The 14,082-nt window shown below is 41.2% G+C and overlaps 1 protein-coding gene across 3 annotated transcripts in view; it reads left to right on the top strand.

Annotated features, from left to right (window-relative positions):
• LOC126466578 (serine/arginine repetitive matrix protein 1-like) overlaps nucleotides 1-9,909 on the top strand; it is a 636,028-nt gene extending 626,119 nt beyond the window's left edge. For 2 of the 3 annotated variants that reach the window (XM_050096398.1, XM_050096395.1), the window contains one exon: nucleotides 6,846-9,909. In XM_050096398.1, the coding sequence (XP_049952355.1) occupies nucleotides 6,846-6,950 (105 nt within the window). In that variant the 3' untranslated portion in view covers nucleotides 6,951-9,909. The remainder of the gene's footprint in view (nucleotides 1-6,845) is intronic. The other variant, XM_050096396.1, reaches the window with a different exon arrangement.
• The last annotated feature ends 4,173 nt before the right edge of the window (nucleotides 9,910-14,082 follow it).

Here is a 14,082-nt window from a genome sequence, read left to right as displayed (position 1 = left end):
TTTACAGAAATGTGGGGAAACCGGTAGAGGCAGACCTCGGGAAAGATCAGTTTGGATGTCAGAGAAATGTAGAAACATGCGAGGCAATACTCACCCTACGGCTTATCTTAAAAGATACACTCCTGGAAATGGAAAAAAGAACACATTGACACCGGTGTGTCAGACCCACCATACTTGCTCCGGACACTGCGAGAAGGCTGTACAAGCAATGATCACACGCACGGCACAGCGGACACACCAGGAACCGCGGTGTTGGCCGTCGAATGGCGCTAGCTGCGCAGCATTTGTGCACCGCCGCCGTCAGTGTCAGCCAGTTTGCCGTGGCATACGGAGCTCCATCGCAGTCTTTAACACTGGTAGCATGCCGCGACAGCGTGGACGTGAACCGTATGTGCAGTTGACGGACTTTGAGCGAGGGCGTATAGTGGGCATGCGGGAGGCCGGGTGGACGTACCGCCGAATTGCTCAACACGTGGGGCGTGAGGTCTCCACAGTACATCGATGTTGTCGCCAGTGGTCGGCGGAAGGTGCACGTGCCCGTCGACCTGGGACCGGACCGCAGCGACGCACGGATGCACGCCAAGACCGTAGGATCCTACACAGTGCCGTAGGGGACCGCACCGCCACTTCCCAGCAAATTAGGGACACTGTTGCTCCTGGGGTATCGGCGAGGACCATTCGCAACCGTCTCCATGAAGCTGGGCTACGGTCCCGCACACCGTTAGGCCGTCTTCCGCTCACGCCCCAACATCGTGCAGCCCGCCTCCAGTGGTGTCGCGACAGGCGTGAATGGAGGGACGAATGGAGACGTGTCGTCTTCAGCGATGAGAGTCGCTTCTGCCTTGGTGCCAATGATGGTCGTATGCGTGTTTGGCGCCGTGCAGGTGAGCGCCACAATCAGGACTGCATACGACCGAGGCACACAGGGCCAACACCCGGCATCATGGTGTGGGGAGCGATCTCCTACACTGGCCGTTCACCACTGGTGATCGTCGAGGGGACACTGAATAGTGCACGGTACATCCAAACCGTCATCGAACCCATCGTTCTACCATTCCTAGACCGGCAAGGGAACTTGCTGTTCCAACAGGACAATGCACGTCCGCATGTATCCCGTGCCACCCAACGTGCTCTAGAAGGTGTACGTCAACTACCCTGGCCAGCAAGATCTCCGGATCTGTCCCCCATTGAGCATGTTTGGGACTGGATGAAGCGTCGTCTCACGCGGTCTGCACGTCCAGCACGAACGCTGGTCCAACTGAGGCGCCAGGTGGAAATGGCATGGCAAGCCGTTCCACAGGACTACATCTAGCATCTCTACGATCGTCTCCATGGGAGAATAGCAGCCTGCATTGCTGCGAAAGGTGGATATACAATGTACTAGTGCCGACATTGTGCATGCTTTGTTGCCTGTGTCTATGTGCCTGTGGTTCTGTCAGTGTGATCATGTGATGTATCTGACCCCAGGAATGTGTCAATAAAGTTTCCCCTTCCTGGGACAATGAATTCACGGTGTTCTTATTTCAATTTCCAGGAGTGTAGATTAGTGAAAGGCAAACCTACATTTACAGGATTCGTCGACTTAGAGAAAGCTTTTGACAATGTTGAGCGGAATAGTCTATTGGAAATTCTGAAGGTAACTACGGTAAAATACAAGGAACGAAAGTCTACGTTCAACTTTTACAGAAACCAGATGGCGGTACTAGGAGTCGAGGGCATGAAAGGGAAGCAGTGGTTGAGAAAGACGTGAGACAGCGCTGTAGCCTGTCCGCAACGTTATTCTGTCTGTATACGGAACAAGCAACAAAGAAAAATTAGGAGTAGGAATTAAAGTTCAGAGAGAAGAAGTAAAAACTTTGAGGTTTGCCGATGACATCGTAATTTTTTCAGAGACAGTAAAGGACTTGAACGGAATGGACATTGTTTCCGAAGGAGGATATAAGATGAACATCAACAAAAGCAAAATAAGGATAAAGGAATGTAATCGAATTAAATCATTTGATGCTAAGGGAATCAGATTAGGGAACGAGAAACATAACGTAGCAGATGAGTTTTTCTATTTGGGCAACAAAATAAGTGATGATGACCGAAGTAGAGACGATGTAAAATCTAAAATGAAAGGGCAAGAAAATAATTCTTGAAGAAGAGGAATGTATTAACATTGAATATAGGTTTCAATGTTAGGAAGTCTTTTCTGAAGGTATTTGTGTGGAGCGTAGCCTTGTATGGAAGGGAAAAATGGCAGGTAAACAATTTAGACAAAATGTGAGTAGAAACTTCCGAAATATGGTGGCACAGAAGAAGAACGCTGAAGATTAGATGTGTCGATCACGTAATTAATGGTGAAGTACTGAACTGAATTTGGGAGACTAGAAAGTTGTGACCTAATTGTCCAAAGGGAGGGATCGGTTAATAGGACACATTCTGAGATACTGAAGGATCACCAGTTCAGTATTAGAGGGAAGTCTGAGTGGTAAAACTCGTAGAGGGAGAGCATGAGGTGAATACAGTAAGCACATTCAGATGGATGTATGTTGCAGTAGTTACTCGGAGGTGAAGAGGCTTGCACAGGATAGAGTCCGTGGAGAGCAGATTCACGTCAGTCTTCAGACGGAAAACAACAACAAATTAAGTAAAACTCCCGTTTACTCGGGCAGAAGCTCGACTGCTGCAGGACTGCTAGCATGGCTGCCTGAGACTGTGTGGCTTCATCTTCCACAAACAGACCGGCGGTTTCTCGATATTTAAATAAATAGAAACAGATACGGTGCAATTGCGTGGTCTGTAATCTGTAGTGTTTGCCTTCCGCTTTTGCTGTAAACACAGCTCATTAGCAAGGAAAACATACGGCCAAGGCTTGGGCCCTAGCGTTTGATTACCACCGGAAAGACAGGTTCGGCTAATTTGCGTTGGTCGAGAGGTATATAGCCTGCTTCTTTTTGTAAACAGCGATGGTAAACTTCTGACGATGCTCTCATCTAGAACGAACTCTTCTGCCTGTCTGAAAGTAACATCTTCCGTGTTGGCGTATTTTCCTTTATTTTCTCACCGCTACGTGCAAAAAATTAAACACAAGCTTATATAAAATTGCAAAAGCAGTAACGTCTAGCACGATGAATATTTCTATAAGATCCATACTGAAGAAAACAGCAAATTAACTCTCCATATGTTTCTTTCCCTCTATTCAAGTGAAATGCATGTTTGAATAGCAGTCGAATAGCAGTTCCTTCGTTTCCAAGTGCATGTAGTTTGTAATATATTAAATGTTTATAGCTGCCAGGAAATCAAAATGTCTTCATTTGTGTTAACGGATCACAAAGACCCAGCAATGTTGTAAGGTGGTCGCTGCAAATGTGATCGTTTCGATTACTGATGGACCTGGGTATCGTCGCCAGACATCGAGGAATGCGAAAAAATAAGAGACGTCAATGAACGTGATCGCCACATTATCGAAGTATATATCGTATGTTACATGGATTGAATGGACCAGATTTTGTTGTTGGTCCACACATGGAAATAGCTGCTCCTAGCTGCTCTGGAAGTGTACCAAGCTTCCTCCGGTATTGTATTTTATCCTCTATCCATTTGTTTCCCATTCACAACACAAACTACACTGACAACTATCCAACACACTTAAAATTTTTTCCTTTGTGAAAGATGTTATCCATTCCATCACTAACGCTTCCATACGTGTGATACGGACGTGATTGGTCATGACGGGTCCCCCTGCGTGCTCTTGATCTTGTCCCTTGTCATCATATACTTCTTTATAAAAGTGTCACTATAGCTATTTGCCCTAAAAGTGATTCGTGTATGTGAAGCTCGCCTTCCGGACTGTTGGTATCACTGTTTCTGGGATGCTAGCGTTATAAATGTCTCACGGAGTTTTTTTTTAGCTTTGTGCTACTGCCGGGAGTATGAACTACACAAGCTACGGTCATTTCCAGGACAAATGCTAAGAGAGAGTACAATATAGAAATCTCTGGCAACAAGGGACTAGGTAACTAGCACCTACGAATAATGTTCACGCCAAATTTGGCGGCTAATTCCTCCAGAACCTCAGCATGAATACACAGGTTGGAGAGCTCTTAAAAGACCGTGAACAGAAATGCCCAGATCCAAAGGCAAGTTAGTTAAATGTATAATTCTAGGATATATAGATCAATTCTTTTGAGTGGTGAAAAACTCAGTGTCGCATATTGCAACCGGCACACAAAATACAGTTCAGTGCAACGTTACGTCCCTACTGCTAGCCGCTACAGGGCAGTAATACTGACGTAATTCTAGTATGAAACAATTGAATCTACTGTTAATTTTTGTTTATTTTTTAAATGATCACACAGAAATTTGACCGTATTGTTGTTTATTTAATTACGGCCTAGGTTCCGGCCTTTGATGCCATTTTCATGTGATTCAGTATTGTCAGTAACATACTGCCGGACATCAAGCTGAAGATTGACCTTAACATTAGGAAAAATTCCCCCCCCCCCCCCCCACAAATTGCCTATGTAAAATCATCATCCTGTAAAAAGATCAGTAAATAGTAGTGGGAGCACGTCGCATGCAATAGAAAGATGTTTTATTGTTTGTGATCGTTGATATCCTTATAAACTGAGTATTATTGTTTCTCAGATTTTATAAATTTTATTGCATCTGACATGATATTAGTAAATTTCTTAATTCACTTTCAGTGAAGAAACATCTAAAATTGATCCCACAATGCCGTTCAACGATCACACTTAATCAAGTTTTCCTGTTTAATTAGTGCTGCTGCATGAAAATGCATTTTGGATTTCATTTAGTAATTAAAAATTGCGTTTAAAGTTTTTCAGTACAGTTCGATTAATAAAATATAGCACGTACATCAGTGCTCAACTTTAAAAAAATTGCTCATAAAACATTACAAATTGTTTTTGTTGACCAGTTTCGCTTATACAGTGTGTTTCAAAACTCGACGGCAAAACTTCATAAAGGGATTCGTCATGTAACAAGGAGAAAAAGGGCTATGTCAGCATGAGTCGGGAAATGCATAGTTGCCGAGTTATTTGTGCATGTTACTGTTAAGTAGTGCACATTGACAAATTATAAGGACATAGATGTACAGGATGATTCCGTGACGATATCACAAACTTTCAGGGGTAATAGAGCAAGATAAATCTATCAACGTGAGGCAGTGGACCCTGATCCGGAAACGAGCGAGTCGAAAGTTAAGAGCGAAAACCTTTCTGATGCATCTTAGAATGGATCTCATCTACTGCAAGATATTTGCTTTCCATATTTTGAAAGGTAGTCGTATGGACCAAAACAAGAGAAAAATGACCTGTAGAAGCACAAGCCCTAAGGCGCATACCTTGAGACATGTCGGCACATGTTCATTTCTACTGCTGTGAAACACATCTCTTTTGCTGAACGTGTGCTCAGAGCTCTTAAGTGGGGTAAGACATCAAACGGGCCGACTTGGAGCAGGAGAGGCACCACACGACATTTTATTTTGCACTGTCTATAGTTTTACAAATAAATCCATAAAACTTTGTCAACATGATCAGGAGGGATTCAGAATTCACACTCTTAGCAATGTAAGTTCAAAAATATAACAAAAAAAATTTTTTTACGTGTGAAATTTCATCATTTTCTCACTTACTATTGGCTGCATTTGTTACTATAGGTAAACTTTTGTTTATAAGTCAGAGAGATACTTTGATGAATTTTGCACAGCATACAAACCATACTTACAGGTGTATGAAACTCTAGAATTTTCCAAATCTATTAAAAACTGTGGTAAAAAATGAGATAATTAACCATAAAATTTGAGTTTTTTCTGAACATGAAGTTTAAAATGTAACAGCTCATTCATTTTTTCATTAATTAAATAAATTCTAGAGCTTCGTACACCTGCACGTATGGTTTGTATGTTGTGCAAAATTCGTCGAAGAATCTCTCTTACTTATGAAGAAAAGTGTACCTATAGTAACAAATGCAGTCAATAGTAAGTGAAAAAATGATGAAATTTCACACGTAAAAAAAATTATTTTGTTATATTTTTGAACTTACATTGCTAAGAGTGTGAATTATGAATCACTCCTGGTCACGAGAAAGTTTTCTGAATTTATTTGTAAAAGTATAGACAGTGGAAATTAAAATGTCGTGTGGTGCCTCTCCTGCTCCAAGTCGGCCCTTTTGTCGTCCTACCCCCCTTAAGGTCTGCGTTTCAGACCTCATGTTTACTACAAATATTTTCTTGTTCTGGTCATACTGCCTTCTCCGAAGATATCGAAAGCAAAGAACTTACAGTCACTCATATTTATTACAACGATATCTGTCGACTCAACCGTTTGCGGACCAGGGTCCCTTGCCTCAAATTGATACTTTATCCTTACGTATTATTCCTGAAAGTTTATTACATCACGAAATCATCCCGTTCATCCACGTTTACATAATTTGTCAGTGTGCACTGTGTAAAGAGTAACATGCTCGAATAACTATGCATTTCCAGATACATGTTGTCACAGCCTGGTTTTCTTCTTTTTATGTGGAAAATCCATTCCTGAAGCCTTGCGTCGAGTTTTGAAACACTGTGTATAACCATCCTCAAACCAAAATATCCACAATAAGTTGCAACGTTGGCGGAATCGATGAAGTCAGTTATGTAAATTCAACATCTTGTTGATGCTGCCAACAACGCCAGCTCACCTTTAATACTTCGCGGTCTGACGGTATGATGTAAACCGACCGCCAAGCGCAAATGAACAGCATATTGGGATATTTATAATTCAGTTTTTGCTAAGCGATGGCTACAGTTCCTGTAATTGCAACGTTGTCCATTACACTTATTTTGTGTTTGTCAGCAGGGCGCTATGGAGGCACTGATGAACCGCCACCGGGAGGAGCAATGGCTACGGAGACGCTTTGGACTGCCCCCGGAGAGTCCCCATCAGCAGTTCGCAGGGTAGCCTGGTGACGTCACAGAAGTCTTTTCTGGTCGCCGCATCGACGTTCCAGCACCAAAGGCGCGAGAGTACTGTTTACTGTCTGGATGCATGCTTCGTCTCGAGGACTATTTGGAAATTAGGGCCGCGGATGTTACTAAGAGACTGGCAACGGCCTAAGTTCAATATTCTCTCGGCGTTGTCTTGTCAGGAAATCAAAGACAATTTTATGTCTGTATGTCAGTGAAACCGGACGAATTTCTTAACTCGTCTGTTTCGAGCTCGCTTGACTGAGTATCCACAGTCTCTATATGTTATTTGTAACTGAATAAGACATAGTAAAGTCTATTCCTAATTTAACATAACGGATTATTTGCTATTACATGCATATCTTGGAGACAGGAAGTGCTTGTGAACTTGGAGAATGATACATAAATCACTCATTATAACCAGTTTTTGTATATTTGTTACTCGAATTTTGATGTACCAAAGTGATGTGGCCCAGTAGTTCGATCACATGAATGATGTACTCGGAATGTTTCGATCTTAAAACTCAAGATCTTGGAGAGCTATATTAGACCAACACCTACATTCTGCAAAACACTGTGAAATGCATGCGAGTATTAATTTAATATGTTTCCTTCTGTTGCACTTACGGACAGGTAGTGGGGAAACGCGCAACAACCTGAGTGTCTAATTTTATTTTTATAATCTTCGCGAAAGTGGTATGTAAGAACACAAGACTATTTATAAATATGACCACGAAAATGGATTGCGACTATTTTCTACCAAGATTTGTGCTGGAAAATGACTACCACAGATCTCTTGAATCATTTATCTCGCAATACTGTTTGTACGAAACTATTTTTAATAAACCAGAAGTGCACTGTTCCTGCTGTAAAGAGAGCAGAAATATACGGCTTCTTAGATTAGCAACCGTTCGGAAGAAACTGCATTGTGAGTGGAGCGATTTGGAAATTCTCACATAGTCATCCCAGGGGAAAACAATAACGCTGCCATTTATACTGTGGTGTCAAAACCATCTATGTTCATAAATGGAATGCCAACGTAGCAAGTTAAAATATGAGATACAGCAAGTCTATCATAGGCGTGAAATTGTGATTGTGTACCAATGTAATAGTAAAGTGTCCATAATCTGGATCCCTTGATCTCTTCAGAAGCCATTTCACTCCTAGGTTTGCGGTTGAATTTCGCCCTTAGTACACAGGTTTTAGGATTTACTAATACCAAAGTCATACTCAGTCTAGTGTCACTGGATGAAAAGTCGAGACGAGACGAAACACTCTGATGCAGAACGAGGCAAACAAAACGAATCTTATGACTCAAACACCACTCACTGCACGAAAATTATTCGCACAAACCGTTTTCTTAAAAAGGACACAATAGCAACAGGATGCGCATCACAGAACCCCTATGCGAAAATATAGATATCTCTTACCTGTTTTTCATTTCGTTCAACGGAGTACTGAAAAAAGAGAAATGACACACATTATTCCACTGATTTCATACGACTATTACTAGATACTGACCATTAACGTATCATTCACTACTAGTAACACAACCCCCTTTCCTCAGTACATCTGCTTTCCTAAAGTAGCCAGCGAAAACCAAATATTGTTTTCTAACAAACGTACGAAGCAATCAAGCTCGTTTCCACAAGCTTACGGTAATAAAAGTACACGGTGTCACAATTTTTGTATTCAGCGAAAGAAGCTGAACTCATTGACGTTACGGAGCGTGATAATATTTGTTGTGTTCCCTGCATTCTCAGAAATTCCAGTTGTTACCTCGGAGACCTAGTATGTGCGCACTTTAGACCACAGTCACAATCGTAACAAGTTTCAACGATATTAACGATATCAGATACACGAATATTTATTGTTTCGATTTAAAAGCTCGTCATTGCATACACAAGCTAATTTGAATATAACCCACATTATCAGTATATTTCCTTTCAAATTACTACCAATGAATAAACTGTGTATAAAATAATTTGAAGATATTTGAGAGCATCGAAAGAAATTAGAACGATATGGAGCTGAGAAAAATTTCTGTTACTTACCCTTCTGTTGGTCCTGTACAGCAAACATAAATATGAGGCGAAACTAAATTGCAACTTCATTGTTAAATACAAGAAAACGATGGAGAATTAGAGTGAAGAAACCAATAAATGATTTCCCTCTAGTCTTCCTCATTTATCGTAAACTGTACTCAGTTTCAACCTGAAAACCTCCACTGTGAAGCGACTGTGGCCTCATAAATGGACTAGCTGTTGTATGTGTACTGTTAACTACAGTTGTACGGCTAATAGAAACAGATAAAAGTAGGAAAAGTGAAAAAAGAACGACTTTCCAATGTCTAAGAACGGTGCGCAAAATGGTAGGAGACAGAGATTGTGAAAACGTTTGCGATACGTTTTCAGCTAATATTTCTCGAAGAAAATATATCAAGATCTCAAGATATACTTTTTATAAGACTAAATCCGAAACTAACTGATCAAAAAATTCTGAATATCGGTTCATGTCCGTACTTTCACAATAGTGATCTATTTGCCATATTGGAAAAGAAAAGAAAGTAGCTGTCAGTCATTTTAATCCTATTTCATCGAAGAACTAAAGATTGTGTCAAGACCTGTCTCCATAAGTGTGTGGCCACAAATTTCTTTCCCACTGATTTGCCGTGATACATATGTAACAATTGAAAACAATGTTGTAATATTCGTATTATAACCGATTTCTTGTGAGAAAGTATCATGTGATCCTATTTGCCTTTGTACTAGGCAACTTGAAGGAGCAGCGAGATTGAGCAGGTAGCAATTATTTCGGACTGATCAATTATTCTTCTGAAGTCCACTCAAATTTTCAAATTTTTTGAACAGACACACCCAGTGCCTACTGAGTATAATAAAGTGAATATCATATGTTTGTAAATTCTGATTTACTTGAAATAATGTAACTGTGTAAGACGCAATAAAGTGTATGTATTTTAAAAGTTGTGTGTTTCCCTTGTGGTTTGTTCCTGTTTTCAGAGTCTTGCAATAATTCGTGGGAGATGTAATTGAGAACAGTTCTTAGTTACCACACGGGCACCAGTCACTATGTCATATGAATGGGAGGGAACTAGAAGAAACTTTTATGTCCAACATAGGGGATAGTATAAGTTGCAGAAAAAAACCTGTATATGCAATTAGAACTCTAACACTACATGCCTTTAGAACTACTAATTGAAATATTGGTGGTAATGAATATTACTCAAACAATAATTCCCAAATGTGCGTATATGGTGATACCTGTAATAGGTATATAAACTGACGACTCATGTGAAACAGCATTAAAATTTAAAATTTTTGACTTCGTGAGAAAACTATTTAATTATCTCTTGTAGGTTTACTGCAGAGATACATACTTATGCCTAGTTATCGATTGCCGCCAACAAATTTCGTCTTTATAAAGAACTCTCTGAGTTCCACTGAGCCGGCCAATCAGGTGCCCTCCCGCTCGACGGAGAATGTGGGTATCGTGTTTGAAGAGACTCAGAAGTTTTAATGAGTGTATGGCGAAGCCACGTCTTGGCATTCGAATGGTGGCGTTCGGTATTTGTGGTGGGACGGGGTAGAAAGGTTCAGTCGGGCTGTATATAGAATTTGCATAATTGCAACATGAGTATGTTAATCATTGACGGAAATGTGTACTGCACGTATATTAATTTTCTTGGATCGTATTGACAAGTTTAAGGTAGGGAGTTACAATGGATCTTTTATGACTTTAAAGCATATTGTCCATATAGTGATATGGTCTTTGTACTTTCTCGAAGACACTAGATTTCCATGTGCAGTGCAGAGTCTGTGTGCTGTTACTTTATTCGATTCGCTAAATTTATCAATATCGCACTGTCTACCAATGACTTTTATTTAATATTTTCCGCTGTATATAGATTTACACTTGTCTCAAATTGTTATATGTTGAAACTTGGAGTGTCCTGCATTGCTGAGCAGAAATGTCACACCTTCTCTGGCGACTTAAGTATCTGTTGGACATAATTATATGGGTTTCTATTCAAATAGTTATCAAAGTAGTTAGTTTTCCTCTTTACCACATTACCATTCAGGCGACTGTAGATGTGACTGGTGCTGTTCGGTTGCGAACAGGCAGAACGGACACCTTTTTCTATTCATAATTCTCTGGGCATGAGGGCTGTTCCATGAAGAGATTGAGTGCGGACCCTCAACTAACATCCCAAGCCCTGCAGGAATCAGAAATCTGCGGGTAGGTGATAATGTACTATGGACGAGGGTTGTTGTGGTGTGGCGAGAGTGACGTTGGGAATTTGGGTCTAACGAAAAGCACGTCCGGATCGCCGAGGCGGCTGCGATGTGTTTTCGCATTCTCGCTTCACCCGTCGGCGTAGCAAACAGTCCTAGTCATTGTTTACGTTCAGTATCGTGTGATTCCTTGAGTACGTCGCATTGCTATTTACCGTATAGTGTCTGGTGTTTGTGCAGCCCTTCCTAACGCGGCGTTGTCTCTCATCATGATGCCCAGCATGCTTCCCACGTCTCTTCCACATGTAGATACCGTCGGCTTCAGTTTTGATTCATCCACGCGGCATGTGCAGCCCGGTTGGCTGGTTGGTTCATTTGGGGGAAGGGACCAAACAGTGAGGTCATCGGTCCCATCCAATTAGGCAAGGGTGGGGAAGGATGTCGGCCGTGTCCTTTCACAGGAACCATCGCGTCATTTCCATGGGGAAATTATGGAAAACCTATATGAGGACGCGGATTTTGAACAGTCGTCGACCCGAATGCGAGCCCAGTGTCCTAACTACTGCATCACTCGCTCCGTACAGCCTGGCTCTTTACAGATACAAGACTGGTTGGTGGACAGGATCAAGATTACTACAGGTCAAGTGCATAATGCGTACTTTGATTCGGAATTATATGTGTTTTTTGTTAAGTTACTTGCTCCGCTTCGGGTTGAGAGTGGGAGCTAGAACATCATAAAGATGTTCTGGCTAACATGTGGCTCCTTTTCGTCGAAACGTCTTGGCTCAAACTCGTCTAGGGGTTGAGCCGCACGTATCGCATTTCACGCCCTAAATTAGGCACTTGTGACCCTTTGATTAAATTGTCTGGCTGATGGTAAGTTTGCGAAATACAAACTTAACGTAACACATAATAACAGAATTAATTATATCGGGAACTAAATTAGCGACCCATAAATTATATAGGCCACACAGTTGCGATTTTGTTAGAATAATGTTTATTCAGAAAGCAAACTAATAGCAAAAGTGGTCGTATTTAAAGTTACACTCGAGCGCCTATCCATTTGACATATTGCGATCATTCACAATCTCATCGAGAAAAATACAAGTTCGATACTCCAGCTCGTTAACTATGCGAAAAGAGTTCACACCAGGTGCGCGGCTGCTCACCGCTCAGATACTAAGTTACGCAATACTACACAACGCGAAATTTTCTAAGTCGTTTCCCTTCCTAGCTGCCTAAAGACCGACTGTCCGCTTTCGCGTTTCAATCCGAACTGCACCCTTTGGCGTTTTCACGTCTCCATCCGAACTGTCTCCTTTGGTGTCTCGGCCAGAACTGACCTCTGCCCGTCTCCGAACGCGTTTCCCGCACGCCGAACATTTTCGCTCAAGTGACTAGCGCAGTTCCCTTTCTTGACGCCGTCTATCTGATTGGCTACAGCTTATTCTCCATTATTCTACATTTAACATATTTAAATAATCAAAGCTTGACTACTTTCACGTTCTTAATAAAGTAACAATAATATCAATTACATAATAAACGTTAAATTCTTCTACATAAAACCAATACAATTTCCTTCTTAACTTTGAATGTCACGGCCAATAGCCTAGCACTAGTGTGCTTTTTTATAAATAAGTAAAGAACAAAAGTAACTATTATGCACTAAACTCTACAACAAATATCCCATTAGCTAATGATTCAATAGAGTGTGATGCTGTCATCGTTCAATGTATTTTGTGTGGAGGAAATGATGATTTGATGCTTAAATGAAAATACTGATAATTTTAATATACTATACCTTTTAAACAAGTAAAGTTACAGAGTTGGTATTTACAACATGTGTCATTTTCATGACGCGCTTCTACATGAAATGTCGGTCGTTAAGGTAGACCAAAGCGTTCAGATTTTGGCATTGAGGTCTTTGTTACAAAACTTGTTAATTTCACTTTAACAGTAAATCCTAAACTATTATAGATATGACCAATATTCACCACGAAAATGTACGGTGGATGGCAGATTAAAATTACTGTGGCTTGATTCCCTGCATTATTATAGAATTACGTAATTATCATAAATGTTTTCCTTTATGGTCGATCTTATGTACACCATATTTAACACTGCCACGTTTCCTTGGCCACAAAAGGCTTCTACTGGTCTTCCCTATGACGTACGTTCTCGTCTGTCTCACTCGCAAACTACAGCGCTTAGGCTTCAATAGACAATAGACGCCTGTGACTTTCCCCATCTCCTGAATATGCGCCCTTTGTGGCATCCGGTCCTAGACAACAGGGTTCGTTTCACAATTCCTGAAGACTGACTCTTTCGGCCATGTACTTAAATGAGAGCGCAATGCTCGATAAATCTCAGGAGGATATTATTGTCTCATTACTCAAGTGCCCTTTAGTCATCTTGATTCGTCTAGCATGGTTCTTTTTAAAATACAAAAGTACTCTGTAGAGACGTTCGCGTTTCTGATCTTCCACTCTAGGTAGATCACTATTTCTGAGGTCCATTTGGCTCCCTTATGAGGATGTACGACATGTTCAGAGAGAAGGGTGGTCTCCTCGGTACCCCTTACAGGTGTGTAGTGGTGTTCGGTCGGTAGAAATGGTGATTAAAAACAGTATTCTCCGTCACTTGCAGGTATGTGTTTGTCGGATGCATACAACTTATACTGTCCAGGAAGAAACCTGCTTTATTTGTAATCAGAGCGGCCACCTTTGTACTAATTGCCCGCATCGTGTGATGGTATTAAAACCAGCTTACGAACAGCGTAAAAAATTGACTTTAGCGGATCTTCTCCCACAGCATTCTACAGCTGAGCCAACTCCGCCTATTGAAGATTGAAATGGGTCTTTGAAAAATAATACT

Source organism: Schistocerca serialis, chromosome 1 (assembly GCF_023864345.2).
Source record: "Schistocerca serialis cubense isolate TAMUIC-IGC-003099 chromosome 1, iqSchSeri2.2, whole genome shotgun sequence".
Taxonomy (NCBI): Eukaryota; Metazoa; Arthropoda; class Insecta; order Orthoptera; family Acrididae; genus Schistocerca; species Schistocerca serialis.
Note: the sequence above shows the minus strand (reverse complement) of the source record. Positions and strands in the feature narration are given on the sequence as shown.